This window comes from Centroberyx gerrardi, chromosome 7, assembly GCF_048128805.1.
Source record: "Centroberyx gerrardi isolate f3 chromosome 7, fCenGer3.hap1.cur.20231027, whole genome shotgun sequence".
Taxonomy (NCBI): domain Eukaryota; kingdom Metazoa; phylum Chordata; class Actinopteri; order Beryciformes; family Berycidae; genus Centroberyx; species Centroberyx gerrardi.
In genome coordinates, this window is record NC_136003.1 from 13,299,218 (window position 1) to 13,327,195 (window position 27,978).

A 27,978-nucleotide genomic window follows, 5' to 3' on the forward strand; every position below is an offset into this window, starting at 1 on the left:
GTTTTTATCCTACCGGTGAGAAACACAAAACTACGTGCAGATTTTTTTTGGCCCTGGATATGAAGTAGTCGTATAAGTTGTCAAAAGTTGGTGGGATGCGAGGCAACTCTTTTTTCATCACAGGGATCAGGTTCTGGGTGATCTCTTGCATCTCATCTTTAGCAAAAAGGTTGGAGACCTGCACACAGTTTATTCACATTAAAGAGAGTAAGTAAGAGTGAATTTGTCAGAGTTAATAAACAGAGATTTAACAGAAAGACTTTTCTTCCTTAAAAATCATTTTAATAGGGAATATCATGGAATTTCAGCTTTGGAGTATTTCCCTCTGCTCTAAACATTTTAATCTTTTTTTTAAGATTATGTTTTGTTTGGCATTTTTGTCTTTATTGGACAGCTCAAAGTAGAGAAAGACAGGAACGACGGGGAGAGAGAGGGTGATGACATGCAACAAAGGTCCTGAGCCGAATTCCCACAGTTAGAGCCTTAGACCACTGAGCCACCACAATGCCCTGAAAACCACTTCTTAGTAAGATCACATTCAAATCCTTCTATCAGGGCTTGAAATTAACATTTTGGCTGACTAGCCAATGTGGCTAGTGGATTTAGTTTCTTTACAGTAATTATAATAATGTCTGGGCAACGTAGCTGACCCTGCGCTTTGACCTCCCTGTGGAGGGAGGCAGACAAAAAAGACAAATTTCACTTGTGGGGCATCAATATCACAAAAATATTTTTTAGCCCAATACACTTGCACTAGCTTTGCTAAGTAATGCTAACTTCTGACTTGAATATCTCCAAAAACAACACTCAAGCAAGGGCCTTTTGGATGGACTAAATGGACTTGTAGTTCGTAACTGATAAATAAGCTTTTTGAAAACCTGCACTATCCACTAGTCCTCACCTCACCAGATGAGAGCACATTGTTGAGATACTCAAGGAATGCCTCATCTTTGATTTCATTGTCTGTAAAGATGAAGGTGATGCCTTTGCCATCAGCCCCAGCTGTTTTGTACAACAGTTTCAGGTCATCCATGAGATTACTTATGTTGTATGTCCTGATGAGAAGACAAACAGAGCAGAGTCAGAAACAAGCCCTCAGTTCATCCTTCAGTGTCACAGTAAAACCATGAGAAACAATAAGAATACAGTTTTGAAAAGGTGAATCTGAAATAATAGAGCTTTTAAAAAAAATCCAATATTGAGCCCAGTGACTATAATTGTAACATTTTCGTATTCAAACTTGTTGCGGCCCAGTTGCAGCACGGCATTTTAAGCTGCTACCCCAGGTCCGTTGTTCCACTGCGGTCTGTTGGTTGTGTTGCATCATTTTACATTTTACCCATGGGTAAGTGAACACAATTATCTAGTTTTGCTTATTTCTCCATAAACAACTCAAGTTGTACCTTGAGAAACATTAATGTACCATATAGGGCACAATGTTTTTTTGAGAGTGTAGCCTTTGTTAGCGGGTATAACCTCATCTCCAACATTTATTTCAGTGACATTGGTTTATGTATCCTCTATTTTGTTTACTGAAATGGTGATGAATGACTATGCTAAGCATAATCTTACCATTTATATACATTTATATGACTCAGATACGCAAAAGACCGCTGTGTAGTCCAACAAAAATAGAAGCCATGTGTATCTCCAAAATTGCAGCTCTGATCCGGTACCGTTTCAGATCCGTCAACATGCTGCGTGCGTGGCAAGGAGTAAATAGCTGTGTATCTGGTCTGACCCTCGCGACACAAACGGATGGAACAGGAATCTGGCGTAGGCTGAGCCATTACTGTAAATTGTACTGTACACAGGCATTTTAACTTTTGGCCCAATATTTGACAAACCTCAATGAAAATAAATTACAATATTCTTAACCCCCCCTTGGATGAGGGGTTTTATCTTCAAAACTGAAGTTTTGGTAAATACTCAAACTTTTCACTACATTAGACAAATGTGGAATAATATGCATATTATGCCAAAACCTAAGGCTGTTGAAAGACTGAACAGATTTTATCTATCTACACCAATATCTGATCTTCAAGGGCTCCTCTATCAATTCATCAATCTAAGTAAAACAAAAAAAACAAAAAAAAAAACTGATATACAAAATCGTATATCCAACTAGATTATCATTAAGACCATCATCCAGGTTATCTGTGATAAAACTGTTTTAGATTTTTTTATGAAACTATATGAAACTCTGAGTGAGCAGAGAATTGTGTTATATATGAATTATGTTGTAGGCTTCCATTTGACAAAATAAATTCAGTGTACTTTTAACTTTTTTTTTGATTGCGTCGTTTTTTAAAGCAGATTCCACAACAGTGGCAAAACATTTTCTTTGACATAACACTATCAGGAACGCTCAAAATGCAACAGCTTTTTAAACCATGCATTCATAGTCATACTGTGAAAACAAGTGAGTGCTAGCTTAAAGCTAGTTTTAAGCTCACCACATTGACTAACCCTAACCCTCCATAGCCATCTGTGCAGTATGGCCAAGGCAAATTGTTTCTTTAAAATAGGAAGATGAGCATAATACTATAGAGCTCTAAGGTGGCCACCAGCATGAAATTACAAAACTTCACAGAGACCATATCAAATTGTTCAAAACACCTTGTTGCTAAATGGGTCAGCTCATTGCTGCTAGCAGCTATAATTTTGTATTTTTTAATTTTTACCTCGTCAGTGTGATCTGGAAGATACTGTATCCAGCTATATATGAAGCCAGGCGAGTGAGGCTCTGTTTTCCTGATCCTCCCACTCCTACCAGCAGGGCGTTTCCATTGTCAGTTCGAATGATGCGTGAGATCTATGGGAAGGCAAATTATAAATGAATCAGAGGCACATAGGGCCTATATCTATCCGTGTCTGACTGGCTGCTAGTCCAACCTTGATGAGATGAGTCATGGCATCCGTGAAGAAAACCAAATCCAGACTGGAGCCTCTCATGGCCTCATTGTGCTGGGCCTGATACATCACCAGCTTCTCTGATAAGAGCTCAAAACTTGGCACCTGGAAGGAGATTATTTTGGTCACTCAGTTTTGGTGACAGATTAATTCTACAACATAAAATGGTTCTAAATGCCAAGGTGATACCAGTTCATAAATTTTGGGGGCATCAAAACAGGCATCTTCCCCTTCTTCTCCAGTGGGTTCAGGAGCATCTCGCAGGAAGTCCACAAAGTATGGCTCAGGATGAAGCTCTGGGACAATACTGGGATCCACATGCTCTTGGATCGCACGAGATACAGCCTTTTCAAACCAAGCTCTGTCTTCAAAGCAAACAAACCTGCAGCAAAACATCAGATGCAGTGTGGGCCTTGGTTACATTTTTGTGTTATGTCTATGAAAGGGGATTTATTCAAGCACTGTACCTGTCAGCGATCACCCTCGTACATTCACTCTTGAATAGAGCCAATAGAGTGGGGATATCATCACACTCCTCTGGCTTGATGTTTAACATTCCTTGCCAGATCCTGGACAAGTCTCTCAAATTGAAGATGTAGTGGAACTTGGATGGTGTGGGCAGCATTTTTGCCTTGCATGTCAAATGATCAAATAAGGTCACATCTTCGTTAGTAAATTTATATATACTGTACCTCCCTGTAATCAATCTGACATCATATGAGAAGTGATTACCTTTGTCCACTGCCATAAGTTCCTCCCAGCAGACACAAGATGCTTCACCATTTCTGATACCTCAGGCTTGAATTCCCTGCATGTATGGATATATCCACAGCCCATTACACCTGCAGGAAGGGCACATGAAAAAACATTACCAAATGCTTCATACAAGCTTGAGTAAGCAGAACAATGATTGAAACATTTTAGGAAGCAGTACCAAAGATCTTATCAATGGAGGCATTGGATGGCAGAGTACAGTTGAAGACAGTGAACTGTCTCTTCAGTCTTTGTGGGATGTCGTTTCTCCCACCCCCCGGGTGAATCATGGCAGCCAGTATCTGCACATCCACAATAGTGGTAAAGTCTCCTGGTTTGTCCAGACTGTACATGCCGCTCATTTCCATCATCTGGCGGACAATCTCATTGGTGATCTGTTTGGACAGCTGGATAGTTACTCAGACTGGACTAATTGAAGCTGTAATAATAAAGATAAAATATTAACACAAAGTGCCATGTAAACACCTGATCTCCCCACTCATTCACGATAGGCATGTTGACGTCATCAACAAAGACAGTCATCCTGCGTCCCCCTGGGGGTCCATAGGTGCTGCCGATTCGTTTCTCAATGTAGCTCTCCACTGTACGCTGTAATAAAATGAAATTGCTATTGGTGAGACAAACCTATTCAGAACAGTATACAGCCAACCATACATGGTATATTTTCACACCTGAAACATCACGGGCTCAGTCGCAGATGAGAAGTTCAGAGACTTGGACAGGTCTGTCTCAGGATCATATTTTTTTGTGTAGCCTTTTATCATCACTGTCTTGGCTGTCCCTTGTTCACCAATAAGCAGTACAGCCTGTCCAAATACAATATGCATCTTTTACAGACACACTTAAAAGCAAAATACATATTTAAAATTGATAAATCTGTTATTTTAAAGGGACAAGATCACCTTGCGCTGTTTGGCAATAGTCTCCAGCAGGAAAGTTGTTCTTGTGTTATCCACATTTGGCACAAGGATGGAGGCATAGTCTGGCACATGGTCAGTTGGATAGAGGTACTCCCCTACATAGTTATCCCAATGATACCAGTCACCTTAAACAGAAAGACCAGCATCATTATACACAGTTGTGGGCACCACAGTGGAATAGTCCTTTAAGACAGTTGATTAAAAACTAGATAGTTTAAAGACACAAAACGGAGTGATAATGACTTTACCGTTTGAGTTGACCATGTACTCAAACATAGTCTCTCCTGGCTGCATTTGAGGCACGTCAATTTTGCTGGCGTGTGCTCTGATGAAGGCCTCCAGTCTGTCCCTGTCCTCCAACTCCAAAAGTGCTCCCAGGCTCCACATCAGGCAGAAGACAAAGAGGCGCTCCAGCTGCATTTTGCTGGCCAGGCCGCCTGTCTCTTTGGAGGGGATCAGGCCCTCCAGCAGATTCACAGACTGACAGTAGATCATAGTCAGATAATGGCACGTTTCATGAAACAAGATTACATCCACCATTTAATTGTTGTTTGCCAGTGAAAGGTTAAGCATAGTGAAGGTCTTTCAGTGTTTTTCTGGATACATACCTGCATTATGTAGTTGCACTCCAAAAGTTCCATTTTAGGCTTAAGATTTTGCTTCATATACAAGTAGGTGTCCTCAAATATCTTGTCATATAAACTCATAATGTTGTCTGCCTCTTGTGCATTTCGCTTGTAAGCCCATCCCTACAACATGAAGCCCATGTTCCATCTAAGCATTCCAATGTAAAAAAGCACTGTTTTTTTCTACACAGACTGTCTCTACTGATGATTAATAAAAGGACTGTACCTGAAGTATGGGTCGCCAGCTCAGAGCAGATGAGCTCATGAAGACCATTCCCACCCGGGACACAGTAGCAGGGGATGCGTTGTCCATGTTGTGTACCTCAAACACCAACTTGCAGGATGGAGACATGGTGATGCGATCACCATTAGCCAAGGTCAGGGTTTTATTGTCATCCAACACAGAGTTCAGGTTCTCAATCCAAATGGCATCCACAGGGCCGTCCAGCACGATCCATATGAATTCCCCTGAAGCAAACAGTTGTCATTTCAAAGCCGTTACAATTAAAGTATTTAATTCTCTGAGTCTCTCTTCCACTGAGACTTTTTCTGTTATTTATAAAACAATGATCTGTCTCAGGGCTCAAAAAAAGCTTTTTTCACTGGTGGTACCCCCAACATTTGTAGTTGTAAGCACTAGCAGATAATTTGGTGACACCAACATTTTGGTCCAGAGACTGCTTCACACACAGTAGTAAGTGTTTTTATCTATTGATATATGTCTCTGACTGAAAATAATGTTTGCCTCCAAGTGTTTTTATGCTGTATCAATTGGATCAACATAGATAATGTGAAACAATATGTACTAAAGTAGGCTATATTAGGCAGTTTCATTCACATCATCTATATATTGGATTTTGGTAGGGCTGAAACGATTCCTCGAGAAACTCGAGTAACTCGATTACTAAAAATCATCGATGCAAATTCTTTGCATCGAAGCTTCGTTTAATCCATATAACTATATACACACTCAGTGTTTCGCACGGATGATTATTACTGTTGCACAACGCGCTGGAGAAAGAGAGAGAAAATAGCGAGGGGCGAAGAGAAGAGACAGGCCAGAGAAAACGACAGAAAGTGTCGGATCCAGTGTTGCCAACTTGGCGACTTTGTCGCTAGACTTAGCGACTTTTCAGACCCCCCTGGCGACTTTATTTCTCAAAAGCGACTAGCGACAAATCTGCCGACTTTTTCTGACCATGGGAAGCAATGTTAATGTGTTGAATCCCAAAGCATTTGGCAATAAATTGGTTCGGCTGATGCCGGTTTTCTCTACTTGCTTGTCTAATCCAGAGAGGTCTGACGGTCACAGCGCTTCCCACACACAGCATAGCTCCTTCCCTCCACTGAGAGCAGGGACTGTAGGATAGGGTCCACTTGTAATTTCTACCGGCGTACCCCGAAACTGGCCCGGGTGGGCGGAGTCAGCACTTAATATTAAAACGGGATGAGATGAAGGCTAGTAAAGAATGCACGTTAATTATGGCTATATGTAATGGCTAGTTAAGAACGTAAATCAATATGGTGGCTAGTTATGATGTCCCTAAGTTAGCTAAGTTTTGCTCAAGAAAATAACCACAGAAAATAAAATGCTGCAGTCAATTTGTGAAAGCCTGAGCTTCATTCATGTTATTATTATGATAGTCACACACACACACACACACACACACACACACACACACACCTACTCCCCTCACAGTGATACATAAAATACCCCAGAAAGCAAAATATCAGGTGGTGTAAGTAGCAATTGGAGCCTAAAATGCACCAGTCCAATACAGCAGGTATATTCAGTTTAGTTTGATTGCAGTGAGTAGGGTCAGCAGGTGTAGGGCAACCCTTCAACATAGTAAATAAATGTACATTAGCCAGTCTTATGAACTTGTATGATATTTAGGCCTAGTAATAAATATCAATAATAATTATTATTTCACCTCGTTTTCAGTAAATCACAGTGTCGTATGGACAGCTTCGTGTGGACAGCTTTTCTCTTTTGTATATTTACTATTGCTCTTTAATAAAGCAAACGTATTTTTTATCCGATTACTCGATTAATCGATGGAATAATCGGTAGAATACTCGATTACTAAAATAATCGATAGCTGCAGCCCTAGATTTTGGTGTGCCATTAGTCAGTCGTGAAGAGTTTAAAACTTAAATCATTAAGTGAACTGTATTTTTTTTTAAATTAATAAATCTATCCCACACAACCAAAGCAGGATTGGTCTGCCTTATGAGAGACTTGAAAACTTATTTCACACATAACTAAACCAGCTGACATATTTGCTAATGGCAGGCCAAAACTCTGCAATAGTGTGATTAATAGGGAAGGAAGATAAACAGGTAAGGCCAACTGTAAATTTGAGTAATTAGCTGTCGCGCTCTGATGTCCATTCACCTACTTCAAGACACCAGTGGGTTTTAAGCGAAGGCAGAAGGACAGCCGTTCTCAATGGGATAGAGATCAACAGAGGTCTAACAGCTCTGGCATTATAAAATGGAGGAGCCTTAAAGTAATAATCAACAATTTAAATGCCCGTTTTGTTGCTCTCTGTTGCTGATTGATACCATACAATAGTGATTCAACCTATACGCAGTTCATGAAAGCCTTTGCATTTGCTGTTCTGAACACCTATGAAGGGTCCCTCTATCCTGGGAAAAATACTCTGCTGCACAGGAAGTGATGTGTTTTATTTTATGTTTACAGAAGCAACAGCGGTTTGTTTGGAATAAATATAAGAAGGTAGAAGAATCTTGTGGATTATCATTCAGAGGGTTAGGGTTAGGGTTATTTAATACCTTTAGAAAACACTGCTTTAGTGTTTTTTTTCTTATGGGACAATTATGAATCAACATTTCAGAGAGTTGACTGGGTCTTGCCTCTGGTACTGGTGCAAGAGAAGAAAAAAATCAGTGGTAAAGAGTTGCAAAACTAAATTGCACTATGGAGCCCTGGTCTCACAAAAACTTTAATGACAACCATGAGCAACATACCTTTCTTGGCTTTGAGTGTCTTCCTCCACAAAGTGGAAAAGATGCCATCAGTCCAGTCATTGGTGGCTGCATCAAGACGGCCAAACATCTGTGGCGCAGTGATCGCCTTGGGGTTCATGCGCATCTCCCTATGCGGGGTTCCACATTCAGTCATGGCACGCATGAGAATGTTGATGACCATGGTCTTCCCTGCTCCGCTGGGGCCCAGAGTCATCAGGCCATGGCGCACACGTGAAGCCTCATAGAGCTATGTTTGTAAAAACAATGGTATTTTCTTAACCGTCACTTTATACCACATAAGACAATAACAGGAGCTAAGCATGTGGATGAAGAGGCTTTGAGGTACCTGAACCAGCTTCAGGTTCCATGGTGGGTGGTTGACGATGCCAGCTAGTTCCACCTGATGGGCTACAGCGGCCTGCAGGTCGGCATACGTGCTCCCATCCAGCTGGATCCCGGGGAACAGGTCACTGATCAGACTGAGGAAGAGGGGCTCATCTTCATCCACCTCAAACATACAGAGAGATTTCACAGATAAAGTGCCTGCTCGTACATTACCTTCAGAGTTCATTATATTATCATTGTCTACCCAGAGTTCCTCTCATACCAATTTAGAAAGGTTCATGTCACGCAGCACTCTCATGACAATGCTGGACTCTGTGTCATTGGGTCGTGCTCTTTTATTAGCCCCCAGTGTTCTCAACACAGACAAGATGTTCCTCAGACCAAAGTCATAGTGGACCTGACAAAGAGCAATGGTTGTATGTCACTAGGTCAATATTCATACAAAAATCAGTAAGACACTGGCAACAAGCTTCTCACCTGTTTTGTAAGTTGCTCCTCACACAGTTTATAAAGGACAAAGAATTTCTGGGCTAAGATGACATTCTCGATGAAACCACAACTGGCAAGTTTGACTCTCATGATGATCTGGGAAAGATAACAGCAGGGAAACGACCCTCTGGTAAGATTAGAGCAAAAGTAACAATATTAAATTCCAGCAGTATTAGCCTTGACCCACCTGCCGGTCTGGTACCATCATAGACACTGTCCTGAACTGCACCTTTAAGTTTTCAGGAAGTTCTTGACGCCCTGCGTAGCCAGGGTTCTAGATATAAGATGATATGTTGGTCTTTATTTGGTCTATATTGATGTTTTCTATCCTGCTTTAAAGGGTTTACTATAAGACTCGTGTATCTTTCCTACCATGGTGATAAACAGGCCAAACTCCGGATTCAGATCCACACAGTCTCCATCAGTGAAGATGAAGGTGCTTTTGTGCTCCTTGCGTGCTGTCAGAACAATGTAGATCTGCTGAGCAGCAACAGACAGCACTGGCAGGTCAATTCTGTTGAACTCATCAAAGCAGCCCCAGGACCCTGATTGTGCAAGGCCTTGAAAGTACAAATATACAATAGAAGATAACTGACATAATACAGCACACTGCAACATAGGCTGGATGAATTGTTTGATTGTTTGGGCTACCTTTGTATATCCTGCCAAGTCCTCTGAAGTCCATCTGATCAGAGCAGTTGAAGACCACCACATACTTGCCCAGGCAGCGACCCATGTCCTTAGTGGTTTCGGTCTTCCCAGTGCCAGCTGGCCCTGCAGGGGCTCCTCCCATGCTCATGCCCAGAGCCTGGGACAGTGTGATGTAACACCTGCAGAAAATAGCAGTTCTCAGATTCAATATAGAAATGAAACACATTGGATGTTTATGTTTTACCAGTTGTACTATACAAAAATAAAATGAAATTAACAGGTAACAAAATCATATTCCTCTTCACTTACCTGTCAGTCAGAGGGGTGATGACCAGACGGTCGGTGCAGCCCAGGAACTCATTCTGATAAATGAAGTCGACATTAGTAATGGACACAATGATCTGATCCAGGTCCTCCTTGTAGTAAAATCTGCTCTGCTTCAGCCATTCAAAGTCAGTGACAGATTTGATACGCATTCTCACCTGGGGAGAAATTAGAAAATCAAGCTGAATGAACAAATAATATAATGACAGTCTACAATATACAAGGAATCACAACCGAAATAACATTTTCCAATAACTTACTAGGTCATTAAATATATCCCTCTGGTGCACATGGATTGTGACCAGCGTCTCAAACTTGATTCTGTCAAACTTGGTCAGGTCATGGGTGGTCTGTGAAATGAGTGTGTTGAGTAGATTCAAGAACTTCTGGTTGGTAAAGGACATGATCTCCCTGTCATCTTTGGCATTGTGCAGTGCCTCTTCTGCGTCTCTTGTCCAAAGCATCTGGATTCCCAGCAAGCCCACCTGAGAAATTAAAAGCATAAAAGTTGCTTGATGCAACTGATTTCCAAAATATAAGCTGAAAGTATGAGCTAAATGTAGATACGGAGCCATCCTGTACTTGCTAGGAACAGCTTGCTCACTAGAGATGTCACCAGTCTCTCTTTATGCCTCTTAACAATACAAAGTTATTAATTCTTACTCTGTTGAGAGAGGGGGTACCCAAGTATATAAAACTTACCATGACTAACATCATCACAGGCTAACAAAAAACAGATGTTTAGATTTGGTTTCACCAATACCACCTTGACACTGACAATACCAAGTCTGAGTACTTAACTTTAAAGTCATCCTCTCACCTGTAGTTTGTGTACACTGGTAAAAATCAAAAGACAAATTGTTACTCTGTTGCAATTTTTCATTGGCTTGGTTAGGGTTCCCATTGCCAACTGACAAACCATACTTTCTGAACAAAGCAATGTGGTCTTACAGGATAGCCGATTATTAGACAAAATTTTGAATCCTAACAAGCATATGAACAAAAGGAATCAGGTAATTTCTACTTTGGCTGGGCAAAAGTGTTACTACTGTTTAGTTTGTCCAATTCACTATCAATAATGGATGATACATGCAATTGGATATGCAGTGTGTTTAATATTATTATGCTATTTTAGAAACTAAGAACAAAAATGATGCTCTTGAAAACATTCAAGAAGTAGGGGAAATGTCAACAAAAGTGACATCATTAAATGCACTATTCCCTGGCCATATTCCAGTCTTTAGTTTGTTTTTCACTTCCCAGGCTCACTTGGAAGTGGCTCAAGACTAGGCTACCTGTCTCAGGCAGACCAGTTGGCTGTTGTTTGGTGCACACCTGGGGTTTTCTCATCTCCCCAAACAAATCAAACTTAAGGTGATAAACACTCCAGGAATTGACTCAAACAGGACATGTGTGAAAGCCACAAACAATTTTGGGATTTTTTTTGCTTGCTTTTACTGAACAATGTAGACTGGAAAAAATGTAATCAATTATTTTCCATTAGAGACATTTAACATCCTTATGTGTTAAAAAAAAAAATCACAAAAAACAAGCCGCTTTGATTTCTGACATGTTACATTTAGCTCTTGGTATCAGACTTCAGCAGTGGAGAAAATCTTTCATAACAATACCCTACTCTAGCCTGGTGTCGACCTAATATCTAGTATCAAGTATCTGTGCGTCACTAGCATAATATTTCAAGTCATCCTATTCAACATTGTCACTGACTGCCCCACATTATTGTCGTCCTACCTGTGCTTGGAACTGGTTGAGGAAGGGTAGAAGCTGGAAGTCTGAGTCATTGATCTGGAGATCAGAAACTTTGATAACAGTATGCAGAGAGGCCTGCTGTTGGAGCAACAGCTCCCCTAGCCAGAGCTCCACTGGTCCCTGTGCCATCACAGGATAGTCCAGCTGGAACCACAAACACATACTTATGCTTTAGAATGAGCATACATTTAAGCACAGCCCCTATGCTTACGCACAGTACCAAATGGTTGAAAAGGAAAGACCACCAAGAAAGACAGGAACAGACAATCAAATGAACAGGCTTTGTCATAATTAATATAAAAATGCTTAGGCTACAATAGCTAAGGCTAAGGCATAGGGGAAACATCAGTGACATTTCCTGCAGCATTTAAAGGGAAGGTTGTTACCATTATGGTCAATAGGGGGCATATCTGTGTTAATGAGTGGGTGTGTACGAGCATAATCGTGGTTTAGAAAGTGTGGTATTTATCAAGGCAGATTAGTTACAGGTGTGCGTACACACATTTGGGAAATACCAATTTTCTTGTACGTATGGACATTCAAAATTGTATCCGTAAGAGATAATTTAGAACCTTTTCTATGCAACTTTGATAAATGAGGGCCCAGGTGAACTTGATTGCGCCAGTGGGAGGAGAGCCGCAGCAGGGAGTGTGTCACACACACAAAAGCATTCATATACACACTCGCTTGCACACACACATATGCACACTCACACAGACACATAGTTTCATGTCATGCCACATTACCGTTATTATCTGCAACTGCAATAAGCATTACATACCGGCAGTTTCTCTCCCTCTTGTGAAATAACAGACAAAATCTTGTCATATTCTGAGGCATGAAATTCCGCTTCGCTGACATTGTCAAACACTCCAAGTAGATGTGACTGGAAAAAATAATTATAGTTTGATTTAATTAGAGCTTAAACCTGGTTCATTATTTTTTACAATTTGTGTTAATTATTCAAAAATTTCATTCTGTTCATTCTGTTCAATCATTTAACAAGACAGATCAATAAAAACATTTTTTTTTAAACTTTCCAGGATTTTGATGACTATATAGGTTTTTTGAAGCCTATCTGAGTGAACCTGTTTTGCTAATCATAAAAATCACTTTTTTATGGTGACGATTGCAGTAGTAACCTGAATTGTGTGAGAATCACTGGCTTGTCCGAGGATTTCCAAGAGGGCTGGATCAGACACAAAGAAGAATCGTGGGAACAGGAGCCTCTTTTTCTCAAGGTACCTGTGGAGTTAGATCACACCATCTCCAGTAAATGAAACAATAATGCTGTATCTTTTCTCTACAGTGTTGTAGTAGGATCGCTAACAGTTTTAAAGAAGCCTATGTCAATCATGTGAGTATTTTCCATCTAAAAGCACTTGCATCAGGTTTGGGGAGTGGAAGTACCAAAATAATAAATAAATAAATTAAAATAGATCTGATGAAAATGGATTGTGAAATAAAAAATGGACTCAAATTTGATTAAGATAAAAGTGATTTGATAAAAACAGAGACATTTTCATAATTTCTCACCACTTTCTATCATTCACTGTTTGACAACATACTTTACGGTGTAGAAGTACTTACATTATTTTTCAGAGTCATGGTTTTTAGCCCCATTGACTCTGACAGCATTGCTAACAAATGCTGACAATTTCTGCTTCCAATACCAATAAGATATATAGTAATAACTAACTAAAGCGAGCTGTGGTAATGCTTCACCCCGCAAGAGACTTCTGGCAGAACTCCAGCTGTTTCTGAAGATCTGGTAGGAGCTGTCCCACAGTTGTATCCCCCACACAGCACTCCACCACATTTGGGACCTTTTGGGCATGCTGCATAACCTTGATCCAGGACTTGTCAATATTCTGAAAACGCTTGGCTTCCTACATTGGCAAACATTGCCAAGTATTTTAAAAGGGAATTAGGATTATATACACATACTGACATACTAAATATGCATTACATTTTTCCTAGACAGATATAAAGACCAAAACCTTATACCTGTGGCAGCTCTTTGGCAATGTCTCCCCCAACAAACACAGCCTCCAAATAGATCCACAAGTTTTGTACAATAAGCCATTGTTCAATGATATCAGATGATGATGAGAGTTTGGAGAGCCAGTTCTGGATATCTTTCTTGTAGGGGGCATTGTATCTGGTAAAGAGTTGGGACACAGTTAAGAGAAAACTCAGCCTTGTCAGCCAGACAATCTCACAAGTTGCACACAACATGTACAGCACAAGACATGCATGGCCACCTTGTCTGAAAGGAAGCAGGCCAGAAGAAGCAGCTGGCATATGTGTAAAATTAATGAAGGAAGGGGCAGGAGGCAACAGGTAAGGTGTGTCATGCGCTGTGATCAAATCAACCAACTGGGGGGTCTGGGTTTGATCCTTTGTGAGACCACACCTGTCTTTGAGCAAGATTCTCGAGCCCTACCTGCTCCAGGGGCGGTGTAATAACTGGCTGACCCTGCGCCCTAACCAGAGGCTGAAAATAGAATTCTCCCAAATCAAAATTTCATGTCAGTTTGCTCTCTTCTACCTGTTGCTCAGCAGTGAGCCCAGAAGCATGAGACTATCCTCCATGATGGTGAGGATCTCTGCTGCCTCTGCCCCTTTAAGCATCAGCTCTCCTCTGTCCTTGAACGTCATCAAGCTCAGGGTCTGGCTGGACCAGACTTCTATCACCTGTGACAGCTTGGCCTCAATATCCTTCTCCTTCACAGCTGATATGCAGATGTCCTGAGACATACACAAAACCAAGTGTGGAAATTAAAAGGCAAAATGAAGGACAAACACAAATTAATAGATATAAATCATTGCGGCTAATGATTGGAGCAGGCGTGTTTAAGTGTGGCCACAGTATGACCACACTGGCAACAAACCTCAATGTCTTCCTTATACTTCAACAGAGGTGCTTCCATGATGTTCTGCAGTGCAAAGGTCGCAGACTCCACCTCAAATGTGTGCTTAGTCAGGTCTGTGATCCGGTCCCAGTGTCTCTGTATCATGGATTTGTTTGCCATCATCTCTAGCAGAGGGCAGGACTCACTGAAATCATCAATCCTCCTCTTAAGGTCCAGGTAGGCCTTCCAGTCCTTCAGGCCTTTGGGCAGCCTACGACACCTGGAAGCCAAATAGTTCTCTTCAAAATAGAGTAGTGTACAGTGTACAGAAAACTGGTTGCACAAAGTCAACAGTAAGGTTGGGGAAATTAGCAGGAAAGCAGCAAAATCACCTGTTCTGGAATTCCAAAAGTTCTGCATTGATCTTGTCAATATCCACGTCTGTCCACAGAATGCCATAGTACCCGCTAATATTATTCATCACTGCATCATATAGGCCATAGAGTTTCTGTAGCAGCCCAAGCTCTTTTCTAGGGTAATCATAAAAGCCATATTTGCTTTATCAAACGGTGTACATTACAAAATGACAAAGTATTTAACACCATAAACCACAAGAACTAATTACAGCATTTTCATTTTTATGGTCATGCACTGTCAAGCAGTGTATAGCGGTAGCACACCTTTTTTGTTGCAGAGCTTCATACTCTGTAACTGGCAAACCAAGGAGCTGCTCGCCAGTGGAGTATGTGATGAACTTTCTCCATAGTTCATCAAATCTAGCCTAAGTAAAAGAAAAAAGGTATGTATGTATTAAATCTCCAAGAGAACTTCACCTCTTAAAAGGAAGCATGTTAATGTGTTAATTGACAATGTTACCTGACAGATCTGGAGCCTGCAGCTGGCATCTTGGGGAGCTATTCCAGCCACCATAGGGCCATCCTACAATAAAAGACCACATAGTGTAGGAGTTAACTGATCAATAGATTGATTAGTCACTCAAAGATCAAAGACATGCATAGAGTAATAAATAGATTCACAGGTTACTTACTGAATCATATTGCTCTGTAAAACTGACGACATCATTTTGGAAAATGGCAACACCCTCCAGAAGGTTTTGTTTGAACTTGGGTTGCATACGAACAAGCTCATCTTGCACTGATCTCTGACAAGGCAGGAATCAAAAACCATGATCAAAGCTGAATCATTGAAGAACACATATTATGAATGCACAAAACAAAATAACCACCAACATAATGAATGTACTAACAGCTTTGGATTGGAGCTTGATGAAGGAATATCTGAGATTGTCCACCCCCTCTGCCTCTTTTTTGGTCACCTCCACTTCAGATCTTTTCAGAATTTCATAGGCTTCCTGTAGAACATAACATGAACACATTCAAACACTGGGGCTAACTTACTAGTCCTAATAGACTATGAAAATGGAAAGCATTTAACACAAAACTAACTTTGATAGTTCCTGTTATAGAATACTTAATCTATGTCCCTAAAAACAACCCATAGTGTATTATTCATACCTTAATGGAGCCCAAGGTCATATCAATATGTATCTCAGAATCCCGGAGCTTGGACAGGGCCCCCATGGCACAACGCACATCTTCCAGATTAGCTACAGGACTGGATAGCTGTATGTGGTGTTTGGCAGTAAATGTGCTGACGTCGATCATTTTCTTCCTGTACTCCCCCTTCAGGTATTTGCACAACAGTTTCTTCCAGGCTTTGGCCTCAACTGTCAGGCACATCTTTAACGGAGCTACGTATAGAGGAGGAAAATCATTTACTGCGCAGAATTGGCACAGGATTCAATATATAACAGAGGCCAGCACTTTGTGTCACTTTACAACTGTATATAGGTCTTTCTCCCTTGTAACACATACAAACCTCTGTCAAACCAGACAAAGCCTGTGAATGATGATATGACCAAGCATCACATGATTACTGTTGTTGCTGAAAATGGCTAATTTCAAGAAAAGCCTTTGTTCTCGGTAAGACTAAAATCATTTAATTGTGCAATGTGTAGCATTTTTAAACATCAATATATCATTCCATATAAAGAAATTATCCAACCGCACACTGTGAGGCTTTGCTGACAATGTACTCACATATTTATTTTTCTTACAGCATTTGTAAAATAGGCTTATATTATAAGTGGCTGTGCACGGGCGTCTTGACTACTCTTCATCAATATATCAACGTCAAATTAATTGTAATACCTTAGTATAATTACCATAAAGAAATGAGACCATGGTTGAGACGATCGGCAGCCTCCATCTCACGTCAGTGGTACTGTTAGTGCTAGTGTTAGTGCTAGTGTTTCTCAAAATTAAGACATTTCCCGTAAAAACACGTTGCTTCCTGTCACAAAGAGGATGCTACTTTTTCTGATAGAAGTGTTGCACTAGGGCCCAAATGAGTGTTTAAACTTGTTGTACTGATGATCCATTCTTACTTATGAAAATGAAATCTGACTAAGTGCTGCGTATTGTATTCTGCATCTCTCCCCCTATTGCCTTGTCTTTTTTCTTTTCCTTTGCCATTTTTGTCAGGCTGTCTTCTTTGTAAATTTTGTCTTCTGTCATCAAAATCTGTAATAAAATTGAAATCGCAATCAAAGGTTTTCGGTTTTGCTTTACTGAAGAGGATACACTTGTTGAAAGTGATTTTTCCAGAGGCCTTTCACTCGTTCTCCCAACTGGCATTGGGAGAAACTCTAAAAGCTTTAGCTCCTTTTGTGCTGGAAGAACAGCAGCCCTCTTCTGGTGTTGTGCTGCAAAGCAGTATCCCTTTGTGCCGTAAAGCAATCCAGCAGATTTCCTGTGAAATCTGACCCCATGGAACACAATATTAATGCAGTGTAGAGGCCAGTAGAGGCTGCCAATCTTCTTGGTGATGATCTTTTTGTTCACGGTGATTATACTAATGTCTCAAAATTAATGTGGTAATGATTTATTAATGTTTAAATGCTACACATAGCTGGGAACTGAGCCCTTGTTTCTGTCCCCAGAACACAGTCCTGCTACATTACCTGTTGACAATTCAATGGACCACAAAGTAATGATGGGTTGGATATCATCAATGTCTTGTTCAAATGAGGCGTAGTGCTGGATTTCAGATTTGATCTCGGTCAAGTATGGATTGCTGTCCATGAATTCCTTTTCAAACGGAAGAACAAATATTCTCATGGGTTAGGGGTAAAAATCCTACTTTCTGACCAAAAGCCCAAACAAGAAACAGGTAAGTTTGCAGGATAACACACCTTGACTTTCAAGTCCCTGTCCTCAGCCCAGATCACTTTGAATGGATGGAACTGCTTCAGAAGATCACTAGCTTGTCTCCTCAGGGAGTTGAAAGCAGTGTTCAGGACGACCACAAGCTTGCTTATGTCCTTGTGTTCAGCAACACTCTGATAGAAGTTCTTTACATTCCCTAATGAGATCATCACATACAGGCAAGGACCCGAAATAACCAATAATCATGCTTATCAATTTCAATCCAAGGTTACTGTGTGCGTGTTGACAGTTACTTGCCTTTTGCCTTCATGCCATCAGGATTGCGCTTCTGTCCCCAGCATGCAACACCCCGGCTAACTTCTAGCACCAACTGCACCAATCGGTTGATGGCTTGCTGGATGTCGTCTAAAGTGGGAATCATTACCTGATGCAAACAACAAATATCAGAGACTTACTAGAAACTGTTTCACAAAAGGGCAAATAAATCTACATTATCTTTCTTCCCAAAAGGTCATTAGCCTGAACTGAAACCAGTCAACAATGAATGTCACCCCTAGTATTATAAACTTACCACATTGGGTATAACCAGGTGGACTTCAGATTTTATGAGTGTGACCAGCTCAGACTCAGACTTTGACTGCCGGCATGTGCTGAAATGCCCTTTTCTTGATGAAGGACTGTGACAGATAATATTGTTTCACTTAGATATTGGCAATTTTTTTTTCCGAAATACCGATAAACACAAGTCATACTTACGAAGCAACAAAAAGCCTCCTCTTCAGAGAGTCCAGCGATAACCTGGTTGCTTTGACCAGTGCGTCTAATAGCTTGGCACTGAAGTACTCATACATCTTCTTGCACTCCTAAAATTAAGATTGTAATTTGAAGCATTGACAGATCTTGTTGGTATGCTGTACATAAGAGGGGTATTTTGGTAAGCAAACATACTTTTTCAAAGTCGCTTTCTTTGTCACCATCTTGAGTTTCTGAATTCATTCCTTTATCCTCATTGGAGGTTTTGGCCTCTACTGAGACTGTCACACGCCTTTGCTCTAGAATGTTCAAGTGGTAAAATAAAAAAATATTTAAAAAATGTGTGTTTGTGTGTGTGAGTATTATTTAAATACATGGGGTTTATTTCTAACAGTTTACAACTCATAAAACTGGGGCTTAGGAGGACCTGGTGCAGGTTCCTCAACAGTCTTCTTGGTGCCTTTTGACTCGTAAATGGCACTGAATGTATTAATCAGCTCCTTTACTGCCTCTTCAACGTGGCTACTTTTGTGGTCCAAGGTATCAGCCCACTTCTTACATCGATTCTACAAAAACAGGACATATAATGAGTAGATTGGTGACCTGGACTAAGGGAGGGAACTTCTTTAAAATGCAAAATTTTAAAAACAATTTTCTTGAAAAGGGTTCATCATGAGTCAAGTAATTGACAAATAATAATTTATTGCTGTAATGTTAACCAGTGAATACACAATTTGACTGCATATTTTTAATTGATAGGAATGAAAGTGAAATGACCCCAACCCTGGAACAAATGGTGAAATATGTGATTACATTCCAGACCTCATTTGTGTCAATCAGGTGCTGCAGTGAAGAAGGCTGATCTTCTGGAAGCTCAATCAGCACAGTCTCTGAAATGTCTTTGAGGACATCGTCAATGTGTATTTCACAGATATCCCGCACCTGCGGAGAAATGAGGCATCTTGCAGCATGGCCCTCAAGCAAAATGATTTACCAAACTGTATATACAAGGCCCTATAGTGTTACATGAACGCCTGACCTGGGATGTGACAAGCAGAACAAAGGAAAAATTGTGAATAAATACTGATTGGTGATTGCAATGTTCATATTAATTTTTACATTTCAAAATCCCATACTTCACACACCCAGACTTCAATTTTTAGACATTGCAGATCTGTCGTTCATTGTTTCAAACCACTGACCGTAGGCTAATAATATGGGGGCAAGGAATTCACATTGTGGTGATAAATTTCCAATCTTTTCAAAAGTTTATGTTTTTTGTACTCTTCCATACTTTGAAGACCTGGAAATTGTCAAAATGTGTGTTGGAACCCTGTGAATGAAGTCTTTCCTTTCACATCCTTGCCTGACAACAGTACTGTAAATGATATCATGATGGAACATTATGCATGCCCGAGGGTTTAGCATAGCTTACATTTAACTCAATTCTTTTTTCAAAAAAGTACCTTCTTTAGAAGATGTTTGAGCTCAGACATAGCAGTGTCGACATTTTGGAAGAACCTGTCCAGAATGAAAGATGACCAGGTGAGCAGCACTGACCCATGGCGAAGCACAGACTCCACCTAGTAATTTACCAAAAAATAGAATAGTCAGAAATAGTCAAGTCTGAAAGCATTAATTAATAGATATAGGGGACATTACCCCAAAGAAAAATCAATTTTATATAATTTTTGCTGTACATAAACTACTAAACTATAAGCCTAAAATATTTCATATTCTTCCATAAATTGAATTATTTAGGAAGGCTATGGCAACCCCATTACACAGTGTTTAAAAAAATAAAAAAAGGATCAGTCAACCCTTAAGTTATTGAAGCCATCACTTTCTACATAATCATATGCAGACCCTTTTTAATCCTAACACAAGCCCAGGTTTGGTCTCTACCCAGCCAATACTGGCAGAGAGACAAGAAAGATGAGAGAGAGGGGCAATGACTTCTTAAAGATCAAGAGCTGGACTCTTCATGTTGTGTGTACATGGTATGTATGCCAAGGAAAGCCAGTTTTGGCTATTCTTCAATATTTTGATAATTTGCGATTTAGTTGTTTAACTTGCTTACATTTTTAATTTTTGAAGCCATCAAGTTGTAGAAGACCGCGGGTACATTCTCACAAGTGGACTCATAGTCTGCCAAAAGGGTCTATGGGAAACAAAATATGGCAAACAAAGTCATTTTATACTAAGTGAGCCCATTCTACTGTGGAAAAATACCTATCATTACATACCTTTAGTCTGAGGTGATTGGCATTTATTCTGCTTTCTGACTTGACCAGATGCAAAGCCTGCTTTGGAACCTCAAGACCCATCTTCAGCATACATTTAGTCTCCCGAATGACCTCAGTTATTTTAGGATCAAAGTTGACAAGTAATTTTCCTGTCTCAGGGTGGCGAACCAGCACTGTACTTTGTAAGGCTGTTATGAAAGAGAGTGGGGAGAAACCATTTGCAGTGGATACTAACAGAATCATACAAATTCAAGATGCAACCTGACAATGGCTAATGTGTGCCATCTAGAGTATCAACATATCCTGTCAGGTCCAGGCTACCAACCATATTCTAGCTGTGAGACCTCCCTCATCCAGGCTTTGTGGTAAAGAAGCTCAAACTCCACAAACACAGCTGCAGTCCGATTGTACATTTTTACCACCTCCTTTCCTTCAGGACTGAATAGGATGTCAAAGTTTTTCTGTTGAAGAAAACAGATCCATTCAAAATTCAATATGGTTTAAGTTAACAAGTATTATGTATCATATTAAGTATTATGATTAAGTATTTTTATTTGTTTTGACAGGACAAATTTAGGCTTACATCTATAAATGATATAGGTTCCTCTATTCTTCTGTAGAGGTGTCTGACCCACCCAACCCTGCCAGCCACAGGAGGCAGGTTTCTGGCTATAGGGGGGTCCTCTCTGTGTTCCTGATAGAGCTGTCAAGTAAATTTACATAGGTAGATCTGTTCATCTGATCAAAAACTACAAAGTCTGTATGATGAAATTTGAAAGCAATGTGACAATAATGTTATACTGTACTGTCAATATCCAGTCAGCTATGTAGCCTAATGCAAATGAAATACCTTATTCACAAACTCTAGTTCTGAGGCATAGTGCTGAAGAATGAGACCCAAAGTGTTGGATATTTCAGTCTTTAGACAGGGCATGTTCAGCTTCTGAAAACTACAATAATGGAATTCATGAGAATAAAATATTGTTTTTCCTTATTATTATTATGCCCATTCATCCATAGTTTATATCATTAGAATGAATAGCAGCATCTTTATGATGTTTACAGACCTCTGTAGCAGGCAGAAAGCTTGCCGAGATGAGAGGATTTTTGAGAAACAGGAATTCATGAAAATTTGCAGCTGGTTCTATAGATAAGAATAGGCAAAATATTAATATGATCATCTACTTTAAAAACACCATACCACAGCATGTTTGCATTATATGAACAGCATCACAAAATACATACCTCAAGGTTGCAGATTTGAGTCATAAACTCAGCAAAGTCCACTTCAAATTCAGCTTCTCTTGGAGCCAATATATCATATTGCTTCTTCTTCACATTCACGGATATATTCTGGAATTGCCTAGCCAGTATCTCAATGCCCTCAATGTTTGATTGTCCAAGAACAGAGAATGTCTTCACCATTGTAATCATTTGGGTGATCTATAAAACAGAATGGTTATTGCTACATGGGTAGGCCTTATGGTGAAAGAGAGGGATTCAAATAAAAAGGTAACATAATGGGATATCACACCTTTTCCAGTTGCTTGCAAAAGCCTTTAAACTTGCAAAAAATGTGCATCTCTGAAACCTCAAAGGGCCTCTCTCCAGGCCTTTCAATTGTTTGTTTCTTTGTTTTGTGAAAACAAGACTGATACTCCTGATACAAGTAGATGCAGTCCTGCCAAAGATAATTGACCAACAACAATTTATCAACAATTAGATATCATTAGATAGCATTAACATTTGTTATATTTAGGCCTAATTATCAATGTATCAGTAGTTGCCTGAGATAACTAATAATTATCCCAATATGAGTCACCCTCACCTGCATTTTTTTGATGATGTCTTCAGCATCTTGGTCCCAAACTGGACAGGTGCCGTTGTCAGTAATATATGCTCTGCATGCTGAAACCATCTGATTCGTAACCTGGAAAATGTTTCATGTTTCAGGCACTCTTCAATTCCAAAGTTTCTCAGTGCAAACAGGATCCTTACATTGTGTCTTTTCATCCACTTCCAAATATTTAATATTTGAAACTTCTGCTTTTCTGATACTAAATCTAAATAACTTACTTTGACAAACAGTGAGGTCATTCTTTCAGATGTATTGTAGTACAGTGAAACACTGTGAATCATTTGAATGGCATTGATGATGTTCTGAATGCTTTTCGTCATGGTGAGCTGAAATCAGACGAGCACATATGAGACATATGTGCATTATCTGTGTATTAACCTGTGAAAAATGAGTTTAACTACACAATAATACTCTGTAAGTAGCCCACTTAATGAAACTCTCCCTAATACATAATGTACTTAAAAAGGTGTAAAAACACAATGTAAATTCAAAGTGTACAAATTTAATTTACTACTTAGCAAATTAGTACATCCAAGTATTAACTAGTTCTAACTTAAAAAAAAGAGAAGGGTCGATACATTTTGTAGAGGATCTAAGCTTTCCTCACTGAAACTAAAAAATCACCTTGATTACAAAGTTTCAAACACAGATGTAATCATGTACAGTTAGGAGAAAAAGTTTGTGAACACTTTGGAATTACCTGGATTTCTGTATTAATTGGTCCTAAAATGTGGTCTGATCTTCATCTCAATAGATGAACACAATCTAAATAAACAAAATATAACTCACAATTGTACTTTTTCATCTTTTTTTAGTACACTGTGTTTGTAGACACTGTACTTGGATTATGTTGCTATAGCTTTTGCAAGTACATTATGTATTAGGGAGATTTTACACAATATTATTGTGTATTTACAATACTTTTCCATAGGTTAATACACATTTTTATACCGGAATAAGGCGAATGCAAATACTTTCCTTATTAAGTTTCAAATAGGTGTAAGGAAAAGTTGATTCCACAGACATAACTAGGTATTCATCTTACTATACACACCGGGTCACTGTTGTAAAGAGGTTGGCAGACTTTCTCCAGTGTGCGTAGGAATTTTACATTATCTTTGGCCTCACTGGCACGATCCGTTATCCTGGCATCCAGCTCCCGCCACATCTACGTAGGGACAGGGTTGGAAAGGTTACTTTGAATTTGAATGTAATCCATTATAGGGTTTGCCCTGTATGGGTTTAGGGTTTTTGAAGGCCAGTACCAATATTTTTAGACTGAAGTCACCAATAGCTGATATTTTGTGCTCATATTCAATATCTTTAATTTTTAATTTTATTCTTGTCAGGGTGAAAAAGCCTCTAAATTTTACAGAGAAAAAATGTAAATACAGATTTTATTTTGGTGTCAAGGCTGTTTCGTATCACTCCCTGCTCTCCCTGCCAAAAGCGAAAGCAGGAAGAGATCAATTGCAACACCCCGCCATGGGGAACCACAGAATGAGCAGGTGAGTTTGACAGCTTAAACAGACCTCTAATGGCAATATGCAAACTCAGCTGAAACATCAGCTGATCCAGAGCACAGCGGCACTCAAGTTGTCTGCCTGAACTAGCTTGCAGGCTTCACTTCATTTAGACCATCATGTGACACTAAGACTCTCCACTGAAAACCATTTGAATTAATTTTTTAGGTGTGTTAGCAGCTCCTTAAGCCAGAGTGATCAAGGGGTAAAGCAAACTCTGGGATACATTAGGCCTTTAAACGAAGAATTAATCTACAAGAAAACATAACTATTGAACAAATAAAATAAAATTTCAATGCAGGTAACTTTGGTAGTTGTGGTCAGGAAGGAACCTCCATTATATCGGCGGTGGAGGAGACTGATTGGGCGATATCAGATATTTAATAAAATATATTGGTGTAACCCTAATCCATTATAGATGACTGACTAAAAATCAGTGGAAAATCAGTGGAACTGAGAATCTGCTTCTCCAGAAACCCACCACAACCCTGCTCCTCTGTTTCTCGGGGGACAGGAAGTCCCGGTCGTGACCACCACCAAGTACCTAGGCTTTCACCTGGACTCTGACCTCAGCGGGGACACTCACATTGAACAGGTAGTGAGGAAAGCCTCTAAACGGCTGCACTTTCTGACTGTTCTAGCCAGACACGGCCTACCCTGCGAGGACCTGGCTACCATCTACGCTGCTGTGGTCAGGCCGTGTCTGGAGTATGGCAGTGTCCTTCTGGTGGGGTGCAATAAAAGCCAGGCTGCACTACTGGAGAGGGTGCAAAAAAGGGCCCTCAGGATCATCTCCAGAGGCTGCACCCCACCACCGCAACTCCCATCTCTTCAGAGCAGGAGGGAACAGGCAGCCATTCAGCTGGTCAAAGAGATGACACATGCACAACATCCACTCCATGACTTGCTCCCACAGACAAGAGCAGATAATACAAACAGACTGCTACGGAACAGCAACAATTTTACACACATCCAGTACAGAACAAACAGGCTGAAAGCAGCAACACTGCCTACAGCAGTCAGACTGTACAATACAGAACTGAATGGAACAAAAGATGGATAGCTGAAGTCTTTGGGGTTTGTTTTTGTTTGTTTGTTTTGTGTTTTGTGTTGTATATTGTTGTTTTTTATGGCATTTTAAAATGTATGCATGGTTGTATGTAAGTGTATGGTTGTATTTTGTAAATGTGTATGTATGAGTATGAATGTATGGGTGCATGTGTGTATATAGTTATGTATAGTTTTACATTTTTATGATGTACAATCATGTATAGATATATTTCTATTTTTATTAATGTAAATTCTGCTTCTATTCAGTTGTTAACTGTGAGCATGAATACTAATAAATTCAAACAAACAAACAAACAAGACTACCTGCATGAAATTGTAATTGGTGATGTAATCCACTGCAATACTCGAACTGACTGAAATGCCGTAGCAGAGCCAGGATAGAATTAATCATGATCAATTTCCAAAAGCCACCTTTTACACAGTATGATCATCGTTACACTGTGGGAGGGGCATCCACGGCAACCAGTGTATCTCGGGCAACAATAAAGTTTGTTTATCTTGTGGATGATTGTTGCGTGATATAATTTTAAAACTATACCATTTACATCAGATAGATTAAAATTGTTTCCAATAGGCTACTTCTAGTTTTGCTAGCTAAGACAATTGACTGTTTGTCACAGATTCTCGCTGGTAGCCCAACCTCCACTCGCACCTTACGCCTATGCATAGGTGATGGAACGCTTGTTGTGGCTTTATGGATTACTTTGCCTCCAAAATGTATACAATCATGTTACTGTAATCCAGTTACTTGTAGGACATGTAGATGTAGACATAGGCATAACCTTTCTACCTAGAACACTCAAGAACTTGTACCTTCAGAGTCTTGGAGCGGCTGACATGGAGGACCATTACCACTGCCTTGCACTCTGGGCCCTTGATGTGATCAATGATGGAGTTGAACTTTGCCGACATTCTTTTCCAGTGATCCAACTCAGTCAATGGCCCCGCAGAATCAGCCTCTTTCCTCATCTGATCACTTTCTGTCAAGACCTGATGACATGGATATATACAGTTTACATACAGTATATACATGTATTTATAGATAGTCTCTTTCTGCAGCGTAGGGTTGGACTCACTTCAATTCCAATTAACGTAATTTACAAAGTGGTTTCATTTTCTTTCAACATTCAAAAAATGAAAATCCTTCGCCATAAAAAGGTTGTTATGTCCAATCCATCAATAAATATCACAAAGGATATTTTGTTATTATGTAACATGCAGTTTTAATTTATATTTTTGACCAAGCAGATTGACCCCAAACTTGCTATGAGGTCATATTTATAATACTACAGACGGAGAATAAACCTCAAATATTTATTCCCCTTGTGTGTTATTCTTATGGTCTAGACCAGTCAATTCAATATTTGTGAACATGAAAAACTAAGATTAAAACCTGTTATGTCAACAATCTGGGCCTGCTCCCAAGAGAATATGGGAAAGGTTGGAAAGGTGACCCTGAGACACACATGTGAGTTTTCTGTGTACATTTCGTGGTTCAGTACTACTACTACTACGGAATATAGCTAAACCACTCTCCCATTCATTTTCTATGGATCAGCCCCCAAATTTTACATATTAATGACATGCAGGTTTGAGTCTTAGTTCTGTAATTTCTGGCTCTGGGGGAGGTGTTCACACAAATTTGACTGTCCATGAGCATAGCACTAACAAAAATGAAATCTTGATTTAAGTGGTGTTCTGATTAAAGGAGAGAATATAAGATTTCCACAATAACACTGGGAAACAGTGTACTGTGCCATCGCCAACCTGCTCGATCTGCTTATACCACTGCATCAAAATTTCTTCCAGTTGATGAACCATGTCGCAGTCTGCTGCCGCAGCTTTGATATCTTCAAGGGTAACCAATCTGGAGAAGTCAATGTCTGTGGCTGTATTCAGATGAACAATACCCTCAATGGTCAACTGGATATCTGGGACACATACAAGAGAGTTGAATTAGATCCTTACAACTACTTGATGACCAACGTTTGGTTATTAGTAATGTTAGTTACGAATTAGTAACGAATACTGCAACAAAACTAAGTTGTTGCTTGTTACTTTCATCATCATTCCTCCTAAATATCAGAACTTGAATGATTCATAATGCAGTCTCTCTCTCACTCTCAGACATCCTTGTTTCTGTCATATCAGTAAGACTATTATTCTTTATACATACTGCAGTGATCTTTGAAGAAACTGCTTTATGTTGAGGCTGTTGAAACACCTATGCCCTGTCAACATTTAATTCTACTGTCAGTTGATGCCACTGAGGTATTTAGCATTTTTGAAAAGACAAACAATGAGAACACACTGCAATAGATGGCTTCATTATCATTTGGCAGTGAGGTCTTGTAATTGGGCGCGATACAGGGAAGAGATGCTGAAATTGGAGTGATGTGATTTTGTCTCTTTGTACCTGTTAAAATCCTAGCTGCTGCATTTTAAACAAGCTGGAGACATGAAAGAGAATTTTGATGGATGCCAGAATAAAAAACAATCATTGTAGTCTAAACTTAAAGAGTGCGTACGTAAACACACCGTTTTCAGCCAGCTTCTGCCTAGTACACAATTTTGAAAGGTGTGAAAAGGTGTGTTGAGGAGCGAGAGCGAATAGTGGG

The 27,978-nt window shown here is 39.8% G+C and overlaps 1 protein-coding gene across 1 annotated transcript in view; it reads right to left on the reverse strand.

The window, feature by feature from the left end:
* LOC139921647 (dynein axonemal heavy chain 8-like) overlaps positions 1 to 27,978 on the reverse strand; it is a 42,760-nt gene that overhangs the window by 11,680 nt on the left and 3,102 nt on the right. Inside the window, exons 6-61 of the mRNA XM_071911936.2 lie at positions 27,128 to 27,291; positions 26,174 to 26,350; positions 23,821 to 23,934; positions 22,985 to 23,092; positions 22,737 to 22,838; positions 22,443 to 22,589; positions 22,154 to 22,351; positions 21,976 to 22,052; positions 21,759 to 21,858; positions 21,492 to 21,611; positions 21,234 to 21,369; positions 20,909 to 21,096; positions 20,743 to 20,823; positions 20,129 to 20,245; positions 19,485 to 19,604; positions 19,062 to 19,228; positions 18,481 to 18,586; positions 18,207 to 18,333; positions 17,936 to 18,096; positions 17,705 to 17,831; positions 16,197 to 16,432; positions 15,929 to 16,033; positions 15,710 to 15,823; positions 15,538 to 15,600; positions 15,342 to 15,442; positions 15,054 to 15,191; positions 14,701 to 14,941; positions 14,358 to 14,557; positions 13,814 to 13,967; positions 13,532 to 13,695; positions 12,949 to 13,051; positions 12,588 to 12,692; positions 11,789 to 11,950; positions 10,297 to 10,521; positions 10,022 to 10,194; positions 9,713 to 9,891; positions 9,434 to 9,621; positions 9,249 to 9,335; positions 9,050 to 9,157; positions 8,835 to 8,969; positions 8,574 to 8,735; positions 8,228 to 8,474; positions 5,460 to 5,701; positions 5,216 to 5,356; positions 4,856 to 5,087; positions 4,590 to 4,732; positions 4,359 to 4,493; positions 4,153 to 4,275; positions 3,848 to 4,061; positions 3,646 to 3,755; positions 3,381 to 3,544; positions 3,103 to 3,295; positions 2,896 to 3,018; positions 2,685 to 2,815; positions 902 to 1,055; positions 14 to 178 (exon numbers count right to left, since the gene is read on the reverse strand). Of these exons, the coding sequence (XP_071768037.1) occupies positions 14 to 178; positions 902 to 1,055; positions 2,685 to 2,815; positions 2,896 to 3,018; positions 3,103 to 3,295; positions 3,381 to 3,544; positions 3,646 to 3,755; positions 3,848 to 4,061; positions 4,153 to 4,275; positions 4,359 to 4,493; positions 4,590 to 4,732; positions 4,856 to 5,087; positions 5,216 to 5,356; positions 5,460 to 5,701; positions 8,228 to 8,474; positions 8,574 to 8,735; positions 8,835 to 8,969; positions 9,050 to 9,157; positions 9,249 to 9,335; positions 9,434 to 9,621; positions 9,713 to 9,891; positions 10,022 to 10,194; positions 10,297 to 10,521; positions 11,789 to 11,950; positions 12,588 to 12,692; positions 12,949 to 13,051; positions 13,532 to 13,695; positions 13,814 to 13,967; positions 14,358 to 14,557; positions 14,701 to 14,941; positions 15,054 to 15,191; positions 15,342 to 15,442; positions 15,538 to 15,600; positions 15,710 to 15,823; positions 15,929 to 16,033; positions 16,197 to 16,432; positions 17,705 to 17,831; positions 17,936 to 18,096; positions 18,207 to 18,333; positions 18,481 to 18,586; positions 19,062 to 19,228; positions 19,485 to 19,604; positions 20,129 to 20,245; positions 20,743 to 20,823; positions 20,909 to 21,096; positions 21,234 to 21,369; positions 21,492 to 21,611; positions 21,759 to 21,858; positions 21,976 to 22,052; positions 22,154 to 22,351; positions 22,443 to 22,589; positions 22,737 to 22,838; positions 22,985 to 23,092; positions 23,821 to 23,934; positions 26,174 to 26,350; positions 27,128 to 27,291 (8,297 nt within the window). The remainder of the gene's footprint in view (positions 1 to 13; positions 179 to 901; positions 1,056 to 2,684; positions 2,816 to 2,895; positions 3,019 to 3,102; positions 3,296 to 3,380; positions 3,545 to 3,645; positions 3,756 to 3,847; positions 4,062 to 4,152; positions 4,276 to 4,358; positions 4,494 to 4,589; positions 4,733 to 4,855; positions 5,088 to 5,215; positions 5,357 to 5,459; positions 5,702 to 8,227; positions 8,475 to 8,573; positions 8,736 to 8,834; positions 8,970 to 9,049; positions 9,158 to 9,248; positions 9,336 to 9,433; positions 9,622 to 9,712; positions 9,892 to 10,021; positions 10,195 to 10,296; positions 10,522 to 11,788; positions 11,951 to 12,587; positions 12,693 to 12,948; positions 13,052 to 13,531; positions 13,696 to 13,813; positions 13,968 to 14,357; positions 14,558 to 14,700; positions 14,942 to 15,053; positions 15,192 to 15,341; positions 15,443 to 15,537; positions 15,601 to 15,709; positions 15,824 to 15,928; positions 16,034 to 16,196; positions 16,433 to 17,704; positions 17,832 to 17,935; positions 18,097 to 18,206; positions 18,334 to 18,480; positions 18,587 to 19,061; positions 19,229 to 19,484; positions 19,605 to 20,128; positions 20,246 to 20,742; positions 20,824 to 20,908; positions 21,097 to 21,233; positions 21,370 to 21,491; positions 21,612 to 21,758; positions 21,859 to 21,975; positions 22,053 to 22,153; positions 22,352 to 22,442; positions 22,590 to 22,736; positions 22,839 to 22,984; positions 23,093 to 23,820; positions 23,935 to 26,173; positions 26,351 to 27,127; positions 27,292 to 27,978) is intronic.